At 41.2% G+C, this 20,256-nt stretch overlaps 1 protein-coding gene across 1 annotated transcript in view; it reads left to right on the plus strand.

The window, feature by feature from the left end:
- Positions 1 to 2,764: 2,764 nt before the first annotated feature.
- LOC130297294 (proton channel OTOP3-like) overlaps positions 2,765 to 20,256 on the plus strand; it is a 58,530-nt gene continuing 41,038 nt past the window's right edge. Inside the window, exons 1-6 of the mRNA XM_056549603.1 lie at positions 2,765 to 2,807; positions 5,765 to 5,819; positions 7,114 to 7,300; positions 8,344 to 8,530; positions 12,682 to 13,032; positions 19,441 to 19,577. Of these exons, the coding sequence (XP_056405578.1) occupies positions 2,765 to 2,807; positions 5,765 to 5,819; positions 7,114 to 7,300; positions 8,344 to 8,530; positions 12,682 to 13,032; positions 19,441 to 19,577 (960 nt within the window). The remainder of the gene's footprint in view (positions 2,808 to 5,764; positions 5,820 to 7,113; positions 7,301 to 8,343; positions 8,531 to 12,681; positions 13,033 to 19,440; positions 19,578 to 20,256) is intronic.

The raw sequence follows: 20,256 nt of genomic DNA on the forward strand, positions 1-20,256 counted from the left end.
AATAAACACGGTAAAAAAAATGAATAAAAGCCTTGAGAAATTTACAGCTTTATATCAATGCCCCCTAAATTAAAATAAAAAGTGATCAAAATGTCCCATGTAACCCAAAATAGTACCACTAAAAACATCAACTCTTCCTGGAAAAAAATTGCCATCATACAACATTGTCTGTATAATAATAAAAGTCTTGAAAGCAGCCAATCCAATGCCTCCCACCTGTTGTGGCCTGAATGAACCAAATCATGCTGAATGAGTAGTTGTCGGCCGTCAGCGATGACCGCTTTAATGTGGTTTGGGAGCCCTGGCCCTCGTCCCGCACTGTCCGCCCATGCCACATTGCTTATCCCTGTATTAGGCTCTGCTATTCTTGCCTGGTTGTGTTAAGGAGGGGATGGCCCCATAACTGATTCTTATATTTACTTTGGGGAATACCTTTACTATGTGTCCTACTGTCAGCCATTTCCTTTGTAGCTAGAGTTTTTTGAGCCCGCGGTTATTTTTATTGTATTTGGTTATGGCCTGCTTGTTATCTATGTTTATCTTGCACTGTAATTTTGCTGTCTTGTGCTTTAATAAAGCTTCTTGGTTTGACTGTTAAAAATTAAAAATAAAATGACAATGCACAAGCAAGATTTTTTTTTTTATTAAAAAGTTTTTATAGTGTAAAAGTAATAAACCATCAGATAATGAACATAAATTAAGTATCGTACCGAATTGCAAAATAAAATTACCATGTCATTGATACCGAATGGTGACCACCATAAAAAACATATAATAATAATAATCTTGAAAAAAATTACTGCTTTTTCACTAAAAATTATGTTGAAAGTGATTAAAATGTCAGACATACCCAAAAATAGTACCATTGAAAACCACTACTTATCCCGCAAACAATAAGCCCTTACATAGCTCCTTTGGTAAAAAAATAAAATGTAATTTAAAAAAGTTACAGCTCTCAGAAAATTATTTTTGTGATGTCAATGTGATAAACAATAAAAACCTATACAAATAAGGTATTACCATAAACGTACCGAACAGCAGACTAAAAATAACTTATACTCCATGAAAAATGCCAGTAAAATTTTTTTTTACTGAAAAACAATGGCAAAACCGAATTTTTTATTTGTACCACCTCATAAAATATGGAATAAAAAGCGATCAGAGTGTCATATCTACCCCCAAAATGATACCAATGAAAACATCAATTTGTCGTTTAAAAATATTTTGGAACCCAAAGGCCTCTGCCTCTTGCGAAGATGTTTACAAAATATCCTAAATAAAAGGAAGGCCCAAAATCCACACAGTACTCTGTCAGAATTAGGGGAATAAATATTGAGTGGCATTTCTCTATAAGCACCCACTGTGCTTCAGAAAAAATTGAACAAAATGGCATATTTGCAAAAAGAAAATAATAATTTTTTATTCCTCTTTGCTTTAAAGGGATTATCCAGCATAAGGTAATTTTAGTACGTACCTGGCAGACAGTAATGGACATGCTTAGGAAGGATCTGCGCTTGTCTTGGGGCTAAATGGCTATGTTGTGAGATTACCATAATACTGTGGCTAGCTGTTTGTGAACTGGTGTTTCTGGCGAGTTTTCTTCTTTGCCTACAAATCCCACAATTCCATTTTCCTCCCTCCCACACATCAGCCACCCCACCCATTGAAACATAAATGAGCTGCTTCCGTTCAAAAGACCTGTGGTTTTCAATAAGGGTGCCTACAGCTGTTGCATTAGTTGCAGATTGATCCCTCCAACCATTGAAGCAGACAGGCTCCCTGTCATCAGCTGACTAGTGAGTCAGGTCTTGGCCGTATTGCAAGCTGGGAAAAATCCGAGACAACAGTCATTTTGTATGCTGGTAAAAATAAATATTGGGGTGAAAATCACAGAAGAATTGTGAGAAAACCGTCACACACAGGTACAGACACTATATTATGAACTACACTAACTTTACAGCCCCTGTAGCATAGTCAAATAAAAAAAATCCTGGAATACCCCTTTAATTTCTGTGAAACACCAAAAGGGTTAATACACTTCCTAAATTGTAAATTGTAAATTTGCAAATTGTAAATGCAAATTAATAACTTGTCTATATGGCATGACTATCTTTCTTATAAGCAGATAATCTGGAATTCATTTTCACAAGGAGTAATAGGAGAAAAAGCCCCCATATTCATTTTCAATCAATTTTCTAACAAAAATGCAGAATATATATTCCAAACTTTAACACTAACAGCACAATATGTCACAAAAAAACTATCTCAGAATCAAAGATAAGTTAAAGTGCCCCAAAGTTATCACAACATAAAGGGGGGTAGGTCAGATTTGAAAAATGGCCCTTGGTTCTTAACCTGTTGGGGACGAATTTTGGTCCCCGCAGTGCGCCGGGCAGGGACCGGACCGGGATGACCGCTGATATCTATCAGCAGGCATCCCGTGGCAACCCCCCCCATGCCGGCGATCGCCGCAAATCACCGGTCAATTCTTCAGACCTGCGTTTTGCGGCTATTCTGGAAAATTGGTTCACTGGTGACCTGATCGCCCAGAAAATAACAGTGATCGGAGCTGTCACAGACAGTTCCAACCATACTAAAGGATAGGAGCGAGGTGGCAGTGCTGCCACTTCCTCCTATCCACTGCCATTGGTCGGTCAGGCTAACTGACCAATGGCAATTCAGGGCGGAAGGGTTCAAATTAATTTCCCAACCGGCTTACCGGAGCAGCGGCGGTGGGAGAGACCATTGGGAGTTATCAGGAGGAATGCGGCTGGAAAGTGAGGAGGAGGCTGCAATGAAGACCGCTGGTAAGTGATCTTCACTGTGGCCTTCTAAAAGTTTCAAAACGATATCTCCCAGCATGCCCAGATAGCCAAAAGCTGTCTGGGCATGCTGGGAGTTGTAGATTTGCAACATCTGGAGGGCCACAGTTTGGAGACCACTGTGTAGTGGTCTCCAAACTGTGGTCCTCCAGATGTTGCAAAAATACAACTTTCAGCATGCACTGACTGTCTAGGTATGCTGGGAGTTGTAGTTTTGCAACATCTGAAGTGGCACAGTTTGGAGACCACTATACGGTGGTCTCCAAACTGTAGCCCCCCAGATGTTGCAAATCTACAATTCCCAGCATGGCCAGAGTCAGGGATGCTGGGCGTGTAGTTCTGCAATATTTGGCCCTTCATATGTTGCAGAACTACAACTCCCAGCATGCCTGGAAAGTCTGGGCATGCATGGAGTTGTAGTTTTGCAACATCTGGAGGGCTACAGTTTGGAGACCACTACTTAGCGGTCTCCAAACTGTTCTTCCCCAGTTGTTGCATAACTACAACTCCTAGCATGCCCAGACGGTCCAGATACATCTGAAGGGACAGATATTGCAAAACTACACCGCCCAGCATTCCTCACTGTCAGAGCATGCTGGGAATTGTAGTTTTGCAATAGCTGTAGGCACACTGGTTGGGAAACACTGAGCTAGAGTCTGTTTCCTAACTCAATGATTCCAACCCGTGTGCCTCCAGCTGTTGCAAAACTGCAACTCCCAGCATGTACAGTCTGTCAGTGCATTCTGGGAGTTGTAATTTTGCAACAGCTGAAGGTTTGGGGTACATTCACACGGGCGGGTTTACAGTGGGTTTCCTCCTACAAGTTTGAGCTGCAGCAAATTTTCTGCCGCAGCTCAAACTCCAAGCAGAAAACTCACTGTGAACCCGCCCGTGTGAATGTACCCTAAAAACACTACACTACACTACCACCAAATTTTTCATTTTCTCAAGGGGGTAATAGGAAAAAACCCTCCCAAAATGTGTAACCCCATTTCTTCTGAGTATGGAAATACCCCATATGTAGATGTAAATTGCTCTGCTGGCGAACTAGAAGGCTCAGAAAAGAAGGAGCACCATTGGGCTTTTGGACAGAGAATTTGGCTGGAATTGAAGGCCATGTGCGTTTAAAAAGCCCCCGTGCTGCCAGAACAGTGGACCCCCCCCCCCCCCACATGTGACCCCATTTTGGAAACTGCACCCCTCATGGATTATAAATACAAAAAACACAACAAAAATTGGGTTACTGTAAACATCAAAATATATTGCCTTAAAAATTATAGGATAATCCAATTGCTAATAGTAACGCACTGTTACTGTTTGTTGTCGACAAAGGTTTGTCCGAAACGCTGCGTTGGGGTGGTGTCACCCTGCTCCCCGGGACCGTGCATTGTCTAAGTATGTATTTACTACTATAGGGCTGTTTTTCTTTTTCTTTGTTGCTCTCCATTATGTTTATTATGTGTCATTACTTTCAGTGAACGGGGTAAAGTGTGACACCTTGGTGTTTTTTGTTTTCTAGTTTTTTGAGTGTGTTATGCCTCCAATGTGTTTTTAAGTATATGTGATTTAATAAACTTTGGATTTTGTGTATTTCTATAAAGTGACTCCATTTTCTTTTGTTGTACCCCTCATGGATTGTAACAAGGGGTGCAGTGAGTATTTAGTAAGCCCCCATAATGTCAGAACAGTAAAAAAAAAAAACACATGGCATACTATTTTGGAAACTACACCCCTCAAGGAACATAACAAGGGGTAAATTGAGTTGTTATACCCCACAGGTGATTGACGAACTTTCGTTAAAAACCATTTCAGCAAAACTCGCTCTCCAAAATCCCATTGTTGCTCCTTCTCTTCTGAGCCCTATTGTGCACCCACAGAGCACTTTACATCCACATATGAGGTATTTCCTTACTCGAGAGGAAATTAATTACAAGTTTTGGGGGCCTTTTTGCCACACCAGCAGGAGTCCAAAGTATGTGCAAGAGATGGGGGGGAATGTCCTAGTGGCAGCTTTTTTATTTGTTATTTGTGTTATTTTTAACAAAGTACAGTAGAAAGATTTCTTTAGTTACCATAAGGAGTGCAATATCAAAAATTTGTTGTAATGCCTGGTCCTGAAGGGGGTTAAAAAAGGTATGTGGTGACCCCATGTAGCTGCTCCACAAATTTGGTCAATTGTGGCTGCCTCCCTTTGCGCCCAGGACGTAGAGACTGCCCAGGTAGAGTGTGCTCCAAACCTTAACAGAGTCAGCCTATTTGAAGCAGAGTAAGACAGATTAATAGCCCTCATTAGCCAGATTTACACAAAATGAAGGCATCACTATCTCCTGTGAGCGGTGGAAGTTTGTTACCACCTTTTGGCTAAAAAGCTGGATCTGGGGAGATAACTATTCTATATTCCTGGATACACATAAAGGGTTCCTCAATAGAGATAGCCATAATTCCCCCTACCCTTCTCGCCAACTTAATGGCTAACAAGAAAGCTAACTTAATTATTAGCAAGTTAATAGATAACTCACACAAAGGTTCAAAGGGAGCTTTTACTAAAGCTGACAAAACCAAATTTAAATTCCAAGGGAGAAGTAAACTTCTTATATTAGGTATCAGCCTACCAGCTGCCTTTATGGATCTTTTAACTCATGGGTGACTTGCATTCAAACCAACTTACATTCAAACAGGGGTCATGGTGCCGAAACCTGGACCCTAATAGTTCTGGGTCTAAGACCCTTGTCTAGCCCTGCCTGAAGGAAGTCTAACACTAGAGGTATATCAGGAGGTTGTAGGACATTTACCAATACATCTGAAAGTCTGAAGAAGGACTTCCAGGCCCTCAAATAGATTTCTGAAGTCACAGTAGATGAGGCTCCGCTAATCTGAAAATACAGTATAAGGCCTTACTCTCTTTTGATATTTTGACCTTGTTCCCATGATGGTTTATGTAGGCTTCTGTAGTTGCGTTGTCGGAGTAAATCCTGATATTCCTTTCCTTTATCTTTGGTAAGGCCTGGGATAGGTTTCCTCCCTGTTCCAACTTCCTTGAATGAGAAGACACTCTGCATGAGCCCCCCACTCCAAGGGGCTGGCATCTGATGTGATCAAAAATAGATCTAGGCAGTTCCAAGGAATGCCTCTGAATAAGCTGGCTTCCTCTGTCCATCAATAAAAAGATCTTAATGTTACTGGGGATGACTTTATTTTTAAGTCCAGAGAAGTGTTCAAACCATCCCCAAACCTCTAGTATCTGGGCATGAAGGGTTCTTGTATGGTACTGTGCCCACCTGACTGCAGGGATGGATGATGTCAAAATTCCTAAAACTGATATAGCCTCTCTTATAGAGAATGTCTTCCTGACCAGCACATCCCTGACTACTGAGGAAAATATGTAGCCTGTCCCTCAGAATCTAGCTGGACTCTAAGTTCACCTTCAATCCTAATGTCATAAAGATCTCCTCTACCTTTACAATCTGTCAGCAGAGAACATCTTCTGTCTGTAATAGAAGGAGAAAATCACCTAGATACAGGATTATAATAGGATTTTCTTGAATTCCACTATAACCTTGGTGAAAGCCCTCGGTGACTGAGACAGACCGAAAGGAAGGGCTTTGTACTGAAGATGAACTAACTCCCCCCTCTGATGTAAACCGCTACTCTCAGGAGCTTCTGGTGTGGGGGATAAATTGGGGACATGATTATACGCGTCACGTAAATCTAGAGTGGCATAAAACAATTTCCAAGAGGTTCAGAATGCCTGATGGAATAGTCTCCATCCTGAATTTTTCATACACCAATCTCTGATTTAATTGTTTTAGATTTTTAATCGTACAGAAGAGACGAAATGGTTTTCATATGAGGAGAAGAGAGGAGTAAAAACCCCTGCCCCTTTTTTCCCCTGGTACAGGAATTAGAAACGTCTTTCTCCTCTGAGAAATAATCTCTAATTCTAAAACCTCCTGTCTTGACTGTTCCATATGGAAAATTGTTACAATAAACCTTTCTGATGGACTGTGTTTTATTGTGTCATTTATGCAAATACTTGACGTGATCTTTTCCCACTCATGAAAATACCCGGTAAGCTCTCCTCCCACAAGAGGCCTGGTGTCATTGCCGTTTTTTGTTTTTTTTTGCGGGGTCAGGAGTGGGAAAAAGAAACTCTCTACCCCGTCTAGATCCCTCCAACCTCTACCCCTTGTGGTGTCTGATTGGGGATCCTTCCTCCCCTACTCCGAAAGGGAGGTGGCATAACAGGGAATCCATTTTTCTTGTCTGAGGCCCTTTCTAATGGTGTATGCAGCTCTGGGCCAAATAAAAGTTCTCCATGGCATAGAATGGCACATAACTTTGACTTGGAAGTGATATCACCTTTCCAGTCCTTCAGCCACAAAGCACTCCTGGCAGAATTTGAGGAAATAGTGGCTATGGCAGTCAGGCGTAGTGCATCTGCCGATGCATCTGATAAAAAATCTACAGACGATATTAGAGTAGGCATGGAGGTTCTTCTCTTTAAGTGCCTCCTTTGATATGTTCTTCCTTTTGTCTAACCAAAGTCTAAGGGACCTGGCTACAGAAGTGGTAGCTATAATAGGCTTAAAAGCTACAGTTCCTGACTCCTATCCCTTCCTCAAAAATCCATCCACCTTCCTTTTTGTCCATAGGGTCCTTTAGGGATCCTCTAGCCTCAAATTGAAGTGCTATATTTTTAAGAGCACTCTAGGGGCCTTATCCCATGCTATAGTCTCGTCTTTCAAAAAAGGGTATTTGAGCTTAAGCACAGAAGGAAGAAAAAAACTTTTTATCTGTCATCTTCCATTTCCTTTTTATGAAAGCTGTCACATGCTTATGAATGGGAAATACTTTTCTCTTTTTTGGGACAAGACCTTCAAACATCCTGTCTTGGGTAGACTGAGGATCCCTCACATCTTTCACATTCATTGTGACGTGGACCGCCTTAAATAAAGGCTTTACACTTTCCACTGGAAAAAAGGGTCTTCCAGATAATTCCTCCAAGGAAGAGATTTCAAAAGCCTCCTTCCATTCACCTTCTCAGAACCCTGACATCCCACAGATAAAAAACTTGTTATAGTTTCATGAGGTAGTGAGGTGGAAGATAGTTCCCCAGAAAAGGGGAATGGCGTGTCTAATCTCATCTCTAATAAGACCTGAAAGGAAAACACCTAAGGATATCCCAAGCAAAAGAAAATAAGTCACTCATGTCCATAAAGAATCAAGGGCCACAGACCCCTTACCCATAGTAGACATCACCTCTTTGGTAGTTTCTTGGGTCTCCGCAAGCTGCATATGATCTTTCATGCTGCCAATCATACAGCAGGGTTGCCGATAAGGAACTGGCTAGCTCCATCCTTCACTGTGCACCTTTTAAATAGGCCCCCTTCAAGTAGACAGTCTGCAGACTGTGTCCGCCAGACTCCACATGCGGTTCAGAGAGACCAGAAGACATTGCCTCTGGTTACTTCCCTCCAATGTAATCGTCTCTGGTGATGCCCTCTGTGTGTGCTACCTGCAGATGCACGCTTCCACATGGGTTGTGCCCCTCCCACATAAAACTCACAGCGGACACTGCTCTGTAACACCCCTGGCCTCAGCTCCACCAGCGGAACAAGTCAGAGGCTCCTACCATCACCAGCAGGGAGAACACCAGACGGAGAGCACTGGACCCCCAATGGGACAGGTAACCATGGATGAGAGCTTTGGTACCACAGCGGCTCCCCAGGGAGACTTACAACACTTGTGATGCCTGACATCCCTGATATACAGACAGGGGCCCACAGTTCTTCCTTCTATGCATTCCTTGGAGAGAGAAAAAAGCAAAGCTGCCTCCTGCCCCAGGACAGGAAATCTCTTATGAATACCTCTTTTTTTAACTGTTTCCTGTCCCAAGGAAGGAGGGAGAACACTCTCCAAGGTGTAAGAACTCAAAGGGTTAACCCTCCCTGAGGTTTTGGCTTGGCCTGGTTGCTTGGCTGCGCCCTAGCCATTCTGTGCTGTAGCAGCTAATCAGGCTGAGTCTACACCTGTGGGGGGAGCAGTTAAAGCCAGCTCACTCTTTGCTTGGTTGCCAGTGAAAGAACTTGTTCCAGTAACCAGCATTATTGTTCTCTGTAAGTTTTGGATATTGATCTTGGCTCTGTTTTCTGACCTTTCTTCTGCTTTTGAGTATTGATACCTCGCTTTCTATCTGTGGTTGAACTGGATGTCTGACTACAATTTCTGTGTGTGTTTAGTTTTATTTATGTTAGTTTTGTGTGCCTCCAGCTGTTCCCAACAGCCACAGAATTGTATTTAATTATTATGACTCCGACAGTCCCTGCACATACCGTGTTTCTCCGAAAATAAGACCGGGTCTTATATAAATTTTAGTCACAAAAAACACACTAGGGCTTATTTTCAGGGTAGGGCTTATTTACTTATGGTATGTACCTTGAACAACATGGGAGGCTGTAGCAGTGTGGAGGATGGGGGGGGGCTGTAGCAGTGTGGGGGATGGGGGGCTGTAGCAGTGTGGAGGATGAGGGGCTATAGCAGTGTGGAGGATGCCGCACCCCCCCATCTTCCACACTGCTACAGCCCCCCATCCTCCCACAGTCCCCCATCCTCCACACTCCTGCAGCCCCCATCCTCCACACTCCTACAGCCCTCCATCCTCCACACTCCTACAGTGCCCCCCACCCCTCTGCCATAATAAACTACGGTACACATTTCATCCCCAGCAGAGACCAGCACTTCCCTACCTTCATACGGTAGCGTCCGCAACTTGTACTGTACGGAAGCTGCAGCTTTCAGCGGCGGTGGGATCTCCTTCTGTTGCTTAGCAGCCGGGGGCAGCCCCGGCTCAATTACGGTAACTTGCCGCGGGACCAGCCAGGGGGAGGGTTTGGGAAGTCTGCGGGCATTACTGGCAGCCGTGGTCCGGATCTGGACCGCAGTCTGCCAGTTGATTACCCCTGGCCTAGGTCTTATTTTTGGGGTAGGGCTTATATTGCAGCCCACCCTGATAATCCTGCTAGGGCTTACTTTCGGGGTAGGGTTTACTTTTGGGGAAACAGGGTAGTTAGGAAGGGACAATCCTCGTGGTTGTGGATCCATTGTTTAGGACAATATCACGTCTGTGCAGGAAAGAAGTGTAGCCCAGTTCTCACCCACTCCCTCTGACCCTGCCTACTTGCCTATCTGCCCAAAACAGCAGATCGACAACCACGATAACGATCCCTTCCGAAATAAGTGAAGTAAGTCACTGTCAACAAAATAAACTACAAAAACAGTCACAGGTGGGGATACAGTCAGGAAACACTAACAGAAATAATATAAAACAAACACTCACAATAAGTCAAAGTCAGCTAGCCGAGTCTTTACCAGGATATGTCAAAGGTGCCAAGGGGCAAATACAATAGTAAATTCAGAATGCCAAGCCAAAAGTCAGAAATACCAGAAGATCAGGAATACAGGGTAAATATGCTAGCTACTGGAGGAACTCTTTCGCAGGTGAGGTCTGAAAGCACATAGCAGGTTTAAATAGGCAGCTACACAGGTGAACTAAACAAGGTCAGCTGACCAGCCCAGAGCTAGGCGTAGCCACAGCAACCAGATAAACAAAAGACTCTCAGAACCAATTAACTCTACGGGTTTTGACAGACAGGTACGCAAGTAGGCAGGGTCAGAGGGTGTGGGCAAGTTCAGGGCTGCACGCCCAACGTGACACATACCCAGGACTGTATCTATTACATCTTAGAGGGTAGAAGGTTTCCAGAGAAGTGAGACTATTTATTTCTTGTACACTGGTGCAGAGAATTCAAGTGGAGCTGGAGAGGGTTCAAAGACAGGCAACCAGAGTAATAAGGGGAATAGGAGGACTACAGTACCCAGAAAGATTATAAGAATTAGGGTTATTTAGTTCTGAAAAAAAATGGCTTATGGATCACCCTACAACTATGTAAAAATCAGTGTGCAGTACAGAGATCTCTCCCATGAACTATTTATACCCAGGACTGTATCTATTACATCTTAGCAGGTAGAAGGTTTCTACACCAGCACAGAAAGGGGTTCTTTACTGTAAGAGCAGTGAGAATATGGAATGCTCTGCCAGAGGAAGTGATCATGGTGAACAAAAAAAAAGATCAAAAGGGGCCTGGATGCATTTCTAGAGAGTAATAATATTACAGGTTAAAGTGACTAGATTCTGGACAAGGTTGTTGTTTCTGGGATTTATTCCGATTGCCAGATTTGGAGTCAGGAAGGAATCTTTCTTGGCTTCTAGCTCATGGGGTATTTCACCTTACTCTGGACCAACACTATAGGTTAATAGACTGAACTGAATGTATGTTTTTTTTCTACCTTACATCTATGTAATATCTAAATACAATCTTAACCTGTTGGGGACGGAGGACGCACCTGTACCTAGGTCATAGCGGGTCGGGCCCAGCTTCTAACAATGGCTGGGACCCGTGGCTAATAGCGCGCGGCACTGATCGCGGTGCCGCACGCTATTAAACCTTTAGAAATATTACAAAGTTGAACACCACGTCTAAAGTGAAAGTAAACTAATGCCGGTTAGCTCATGGGGGAATTTGTGATCGCCGTGGCGAAATCACGGCATCCCGAACAGCTGTAGGAAAGCAGGAGGGTCCCCTTACCTACCTCCTGGTGTCCAATCGCCAAATGACTGCTCAGTGCCTGAGATCCAGGCATGAGCAGTCAAACGGCAGAATCATTGATCAATGGTTTCCTATTAGAAACCACTGATCAATGTAAAAGATCAGTGAGTGCAGTGCTATAGCCCCCTATGGGAGCTATAACATTAAAAAAAAAAAAAAGTTGAAAAAAAAGGTTAATAAAAATCATTAAATCCCTTCCCTAAGAAAAGTTTGAATCACCCCCTTTTCCCATTTTATAAAAAAAACAACGTAAATAAAAATAAACAAATGTGATATCGCTGCATGCGAAAATGTCCGAATTATAAAAATATATTGTTAATTAAACCGCACGGTCAATGGCGTAGGTGCAAAAAAATTCCAAAGTCCAAAATAGTGTATTTTTGTTTTACATCATAAAAAAATGAATAAAAAGCGATCAAAAAGTCCGATCAATGCAAAAATAGTACTGTTAAAAACTTCAGATCACGGCACAAACAATTAGCCCTAATACTGCCAGATGTGCAGAAAAATAAAAAAAAAGTTATAAGATGACAGAAGATGACAATTTTAAACGCATAAATTTTCCTGCATAAAGATAAGGTGTCTTTTTACCAAAAAATTTATTGCGTAGAAACGGAAGCCCCCAAAAGTTACAAAATGGCGTTTTTTCTTCAATTTTGTCGCACAATGATTTATTTTCCGTTTCGCTGTAGATTTTTGGGTAAAATGACTGATGTCATCACAAAGTAGAATTGGTGGCGCAAAAGATAAGCCATCATATGGATTTTTAGGTGCTAAATCGAAAGGGTTATGATTTTTAAAAGGTAAGGAGGAAAAAAACGAAAGTGCAAAAACAGAAAAACCCTCCGTCCCCAAGGGGTTAAAAGGCTTCCTTGAAGAAACAGTCCTTGGGCTTGAAGGGTCGCACAAATAATCGCTGGTTTGTTCGTTTGGCCCTTTTCTGCCATCACTTCTCAGCCTCACATCCCCTATTAGACAGGAAGATTTGCAGCTCAGGGCAATGATTTTTTTTTTAACGGGTCAAAGCAGCCCGATCAGATGACAAATAAGCGTTTGCCTTTTCATTGGCTGATCGCTGGCCCTATTACACCAGGCAATATCAACCTGTTCAGCCAGTAATCTTCCTGTGTAGAGGTCCTTAATTGTTCAGGATATTTAGATTTCATTTAATGTGGTTCTTGTTTTCTTTATAGATATGGAACTTACAGAGCCCAACCAGCCTATGACCCATGAAGGTCCCAGTATAAATTATGAACATTCCTGGCTCCACCGACATTGCCCATCTACATTGATTCATCACCAGCGGGCGCGGGGAACTGGACGACTTTTTTCTGGACTCTTGGCTGTGAATGTCACATTGCTGGGTGCTGCACTGATCAGTAGTGTAGTTATCAGTTCAATGCCTGCCAAGAACGCATATATTTTTCTTTCAGTCCTTATGTTCTGCAGCTCAGCATGGGCAATCTACTATTTACTGTGGTCACGCAGAAAAAGATATGCAGCAATTCTACAGGACCACCATGCTGGCGCACTATGGCTGAGAGGTAATTAGAGTGGATGAATAGAAAGAGGTGTGCTGTATATATTTCTGCTTTGTTACTCACCTGCTCACAGTTTATATGGTTTGCAGTTGTTAGATGCTCCTCAGTATTCTAGCAAATTCATTAGGCAGCATTCATAACTGCAGTATATGCATTAAATAATCAATACCATATTTTATTATTCAGGTTTGTCCTGGTTATAAGGATTTACTTGCTCAAATTGCTGTTGGGGAGATTCTCCAATGTCCTCCTCTAGACTTTATGTGCTAAACCTGTAGAACAGGGAACACATTACATGTCACTAAAATGTACTTTCCGTGTGCCAGTGCGTAGGCGCAGTAAGTGCTGCAGTCATTCCCTATGGGGCTTTTGAACATTGCCAAGCACAGCGATCAGTCTCCCACCAATCTGCTAGTTATCCCCTATCCTGTTTAGACTAGGTATCCACACAGGTTTCAAACAGTAGGAAGAAGAAGTATAAATCCTTCCATTATATTTCTCATTCCTTTTAAATACACTTCTGGCTTTGGCTCAAAAATTGCAGAGGCACTTTTCCAAAAACGTCAAAAAAATCCTGTGTTAAAGGGGTATTCCAGGCAAAAACTTTTTTTATATATATCAACTGGCTCCGGAAAGTTAAACAGATTTGTAAATTACTTCTATTAAAAAATCTTAATCCTTCCAATAGTTATTAGCTTCTGAAGTTTTCTGTCTAACTGCTCAATGATGATGTCACATCTCGGGAGCTGTGCATGATGGGAGAATATCCCTTGCATGATGAGAAAATATCCCCATAGGAGCTGGACAGCTCCCGGGACGTGAGTCATCAGAAAGCAGTTAGACAGAAAACAGCAACTCAACTTCAGAAGCGAATAACTATTGGAAGGATTAAGATTTTTTAATAGAAGTCATTTACAAATCTGTTTAACTTTCCGGAGCCAGTTGATATATAAAAAAACGTTTTTGCCTGGAATACCCCTTTAACATTCTCCTGGCAAAAATTTTTGGCCAGCAGCATTGCTTTGGCTAGGGGAATACCCATTTCATGCTATGCCATTGCACTGCAATGATTAGTGTTATCGGCACTCCAATGCTCCAGCCTGTCATGGCTGACTGGACATTGGAGCAATGATTGAAGGGCAAGAAGCCAAGGAAAGGACCCCCTGCAGTCCTCGCAGCTGATCGAGATGTCGCAATTTTGTCTCGGTAGTTCAGATCAGCTCACTGGACTATCCGGGATTAGTTCTCTAAAGGGTTATTGCTGAACATCAGCCTGATCGGTGATGTCCATCATTAGCCACAGGTCTTGGTTGCCGATAGCAATAGGGACCCACTGGGTATGAAGTGTGACTTATACAGCGGGAGTCAACAATGGACATAAATCTATATCCATTGTTGTAACAGGAGATGTCTGGAAAAAAAAAGTGTTTTTAACATAAATATGCCCAGGCTGTAAGAAAAAGGCTGTACTTACCTCCCTCGCTTCCCTACAGGCTCTGATAGAATGGCAGCCAGTCAATCGAAAGATTGCACGTATTAGTCCCTCATGGGGACTAAAAAATTGTGACCTTAAGATTAAAGAATGTTAATAAATGTAAATAAGCCCCTTCCCTAATAAAAGTTTTACTCACCCCCTGTTTTCCCATTTTTAAATAAAATAATGTAAATAAAAATAAACATAAACATATTTGGCATGTGCAAATTTCTAAACTATTAAAATAGAATGTTAATTTAAGTGCACAGTCAATGGTGTATACATAAGAAAAAATACCAAAGTCCAGAAATGCATATTGCATACACACAATGCATACACACCCCTACCCTTCAATTCCCTGGCTGAACTTGATGGACGTATGTCTTTTTTCAACAGTACTAACTATGTAACTATATGTAACTATATTTTTGGTCACTTCATATACCATAAATTCATAAAAAGCCAACAAAAATCCCATAAAAACAAAAATGGCACAGATCAAAACCATAGATCCCGGTGCTCATACATCCCTAGAAGAGACCAATTTTAAGAATAATTTTGTACCAAAAGTTATATTTTACAACTAAATTAAAACCAAAACTAATTGAATATTGTTGTAATTGTATGGAACTACAGAGTAAAGATAATGTGTAATTTTTACCAAAAAGTGCACTGCGTAGAAATGGAAGCCCCCAAAATTTACAAAATGGCATTTTTTTTTCATTTTCGCACCACAAATATATATTTTTTTATTCTCTGTAGATTTTGTGGTAAAATCATTGATTTCATTAGAAAGAACAATTGGCGGCTCAAAAAACCAAGCCCTCATATTGGTCTATAGGAGGAAACTTTTAAGTGTATATTAGAAAGTGAGGGGTAAAAAACAAAAATGCTAAAATTTATAATTCTTGCGTTTTCAAGGGGTTAAAGAGTACCTGTCAATCAAACCATATTTTCTCACTAACTCAGACTATATTCCCTAATTACTCCTAACACCCTTCCTGCCCTTTAAAAAAAATGTAACTCTAAAAATTTTTGTACAAAATCAGTAATCTAAAATATCTAAAATCGCCCTATTTTGACCACCTATAACTTTTTCATTTTTCCGTATATAGGGGGGTATGAGGGCTTATTTTTTGTGCCGTCATCTGTACTTTTTATTGATACCACATTTGCCTATATAAAACTTTTAGATCATTTTTTATGATTTTTTGGGGGGGGGAATAAAACGGGACAAAAAAGCTGAATTTTTGGCCTTTTTTAAATTTTTATACGTTTACGCCGTTCACCGTACAGGATCATTAACATTATATTTTGATAGACCGGACATTTACGCATGCAGCGATACCAAATATGTTTATTTTTTTTTAAATTACGCTTTTTGGGGGTAAAATGGGAAGAACTGACAATTTTCATTTTTATTGGGGGAGGGGATTTTTAATTTTTTTTACTTTTTAATTTTTACAATTTTCAACTTTTTTTTTACACTTTTTATGACCCCATAGGGGGGGATGTCCCCATTTATAGCAATCATTTGATTGCTAATACTGTTCAGTGCTATGCAAAGGACATAGCACTAATCAGTATTATCGGTGATCTTCTGCTATGGTCTGCTCGATCTCAGACCAGAGCAGGAGATGCCGGGAGACACACGGAGGCAGGTGAGGGGACCTCAGTCCACCACTACAGATGATCGGATCACCGCGGCAGTGCTGCGGGTGATCCGATCATCCATTTTAACTTGCGCATTGCCACAGATGCCGTGATCTGTACTGATCATGGCATCTGAGGGGTTAATGGCAGACATCCGCGTGATCGCCGATGTTAGCCATTACCGGCGGGTCCCCGGCTGCTGACAGCAGCCGGAACCTGCAGTGTATGACGCGACCACCGCTCTGATGCTCCCGGTCATACATAGGACGTCAATGTACGTCCTGGTGCGCGAAGTACCGCCAAACCAGTTCGTACATTTACACCCGTGGTCGTTTAGGGGTTAAAGAAAACTGTCAGCTTGCTCCCCCCCGCACTAACCAGCGGTACTGGCTGGTAGTGCGGGGAACGCTGATCAGTTTAATGCATACCATGCCCGGATCTGCCGCGCCGTTCGTCCTTTATCTTCTTTGTTCTTGATATGCAAATTAGCTGCTAATTGGCAGGGGTTACTGCCTTCATCTGGCACTGTGATTTAATCTCCACCTGGCCCGCAGCACCGCCCGGCTTATGAATATTCATGTTCTCCCTCATCATCTCCCTCTCCTCTCCACTGATTTCAGGACTCCACTGAGGGAGAACATGAATATTCATAAGCCGGACAGTGCTGCGGGCCGGGCGGCAGTTACGTCACAGTGCCAGATGAAGGCAGTAACCCCTCCCGTGCCAGTTAGCAGCTAATTTGCATTTGCATTTGCAATGGACGAATGATCTCTGCATGGTATGCATCAAACTGATCAGCGTCCCCCGCACTACCAACCAGTACTGCTGGTTAATGCAGGAGGAGCAAGTGGACAGTTTTCCATTAAAAGTTTAGTTTGGTGACAGGAACTCTTTAAAGTAACAAACACTACTACAAGAGGACATAGTTTTAAATGAAAGGGGCAAAGGTTTCTGCAGTAATATCAGAAAGTATTACTTATCTCTGAGAGTAGTGGATGCATGGAGTAGCCTTCCTGTAAAAGTGATAACTGCAAATACAATAAAGAAATTTAAAACGTACCTGTCAGATCCCACAAAAAAAAAAATATGGTTACTCAGTATCTAATTCTGACTATGTACATCTATCACCTATATTTATTTTTTTTTTAAATACCTATTTTCATTAGCTCATAGTGTTAGAAATCCTTGTGCTGGTGGGAGGTGATTGGTGGACCTGCATATGCAGCCTTGTCCATGAGTCATCTCTTGTCCATGACTCATGGACAAGCTGATGCTGCTACAGAACTAGTTTGTGTCCCAGTAGGTATGGGGACCCCTAGTGGTGGCATTTTCAGAAGCCAATTTCTTTATTAAATATAAAAAAAAATTTAATCAACTATATTACAAAAGGTTTTTTATTTTCATCAGTAACATCATATAGAAAAAGTTTTTGGATCTGGCAGTGCCCATTTAAGCATGCATGGGATTAGCATAAGGCTATCCTTCATATAAAATAGGGCCAAGGACTATTTATAGTATTCAGGATATTGGCCAGGCTAAATGGGCAGAATGGTTCTTATCTGTCGACATATTCTATATTTCTACATATTCTATTATTTGTTTGTACCTTTGTTTTGAAGGGACTTTTTAATGAATTTTTATTTATTGTTTTCTGATACATTATTTGACCAAAAATCTGCAATTCTGGTTTTTGGTATTTTTTTTATGTTTACGCCTTTCATCATGCGTGATCATAAATATTATATTTTAATAGTTTTGGCATTGTTGCAATACCAAATTATTTTTTTGTGGTTGTTGCTTTTTTGAATTTTTTAATGGGAAAGGGAAGGTGATTTACAATGTTTTTAGGGTGCCTTTATTTATTTATTTCCAACTTTATTATTTATTTTACAATCATTAGATTGCATGAACTGATCAGTACTATGCAATAACACTGTACTGAGCTGTACTATTGGTGATTTTCTTGTACAGCCTGCCTAGGCAGACTGTACAAGAAGGTGAGCTATTCTGCAGCACTAATGAGGGTAATAGACCATTGGCCATCATTTAAACTCACTTGACCCCTCTTGAACGCACTGCAGGGGTGCGATAAGCCCATTGAACCCACTGGCATCTGTTAATTTCCCCATACATGCCATGATCAGCAGACATCATTGTGATCTCCAGCACTCCTGCATTTGCTTCATAACCACCCTGTAAATGTACAGCACTGTGTGTGAAGTACTAGCCTGCAGCACCATACATTTACAGCACATATACTATAGGTGTTAATAGCTTTTGAAATGTCCTAGAAAAATGTAAAAAAATTTTAATCAGACCCTGACCAATCTCTAGTGGGGAGAAAAGCCTGCATTTGAGACTTACACTATGAGACCATCTTGGTCTCTTAGTGACGAATGAGAAAATACACTTAGAGCATACTTTTCCCAGCTCTATCTAGCAAAAACCCAAACCCAGACTGATCCAATTTTTTTATACATATATATATATATATATATATATATATATATATATCAAAATGTATGTCTCTGTAACATTTCAAAAGTTTTTTTAAATGATGGTGCCCATTATGTATAATACCTTCACACAAATTGGGTGAGCACTAATTTGTTGATAATAATGTCTTTGTTCAAAGCTGTATTTTGAACACTGGAGCTGACCTGTTAAGCAATATATAACATAAATTCTAAATCCCTCATACTTAAAGCGTACATGTCATCAGTAATCAAAAACAAAAAAGAGACCCTGCAGCCATACTTGTAATGGTCTCTGATCATTTCCAGCCTTTTTTTCTTTTTTTTTTTTGTCCCTATGCTGGAAGCACCCTTTATCTCCTGTATGAGCTTCTGCAGTTCTCCTGCACTCTGTGGGTGCTCCCAGGCAGTGATGATGCTTGGCCTCACTGCTGTAAACTTCTTGTCCCTTAGTTGCCAGGCTGCATCAGCAGCCAATCAGCTGCATCAGCAGCCAATCAGCTGCAGTCCCCCCTACAGTTTTCTCTATGTTCACCTCCAAGATACACAGAGCAGAAGGAAACACAACTACATACACATTTCTACTACTCACACACACACACAGCTTAGCCCTTCACACCTAGCCTACATACTCAGCTCTGCTGAATACACACAGCATACTACTAAAGCGCAATACACAAAGCCCTACACACTCAGCTGTGATGTACACATGCACACACTCAGCTCTGCTAAACACACACACTCTGCTCTGCTAAACACTAAATATTGAAACCTCTTTTGAAAATTCTAACTATTTTTCCTTTTTTTCAGTTTGTCTTGTATTGTTTGGAACCTGCAGTCTTCTAGTTTCTGTCTTTAAGATTTGTTATGATTCAAGTCTGTTAACATGTAAGCAGCCGACTGATATTGTCTTCTCCGTCACGGAAATCATCTTTATAATGATACAGGTAACACATAAGGCCACGTCTTTGTCAGGCACTGGATTAGTTTTTTTTAAATGCATGATACATGTTAAACTTTTTGACAGTAATAAAAAAACTATGTATCTAATGAAAAACAATTTGATTTTGTGCTTTGTAAATATACACACAGTTAACCCCTTAAGGACTCAGCATTTTTCCATTTCTGCACTTTCGTTTTTTCCTACTTACCTTTTAAAAATCCTAACCCTTTGAATTTTACACCTAAAAATCCATATGATGGCTTATTTTTGCGCCACCAATTCTACTTAATTACATCAGTCATGTCACCCAAAAATCTATGTTGAAACGGAAAAAAAATCATTGTGCGACAAAATGGAAGAAAAAACGCCATCTTGTAACTTTTGGGGGCTTCCGTTTCTACGCAGTACATTTTTCAGTAAAAATAACACCTAATTCTGTAGGTCTATTCTGTAGGTCCACACAATTAAAATGATCCCCTACTTTTATGGGTTTGATTTTGTCATACTTCTGGGAAAAATCATAACTACATGCAGGAAAATTTATACGTTTAACTCCTTGGGGACGGAGCCCATTATAACCCTAAGGACGGGAGCATTTTTTGCAATTCTGACCACTGTCCCTTTAAGCATTAATAACTCTGGGATGCTTTTACTTTTCATTCTGATTCAGAGATAGTTTTTTC

Source organism: Hyla sarda, chromosome 13 (assembly GCF_029499605.1).
Source record: "Hyla sarda isolate aHylSar1 chromosome 13, aHylSar1.hap1, whole genome shotgun sequence".
Taxonomy (NCBI): Eukaryota; Metazoa; Chordata; class Amphibia; order Anura; family Hylidae; genus Hyla; species Hyla sarda.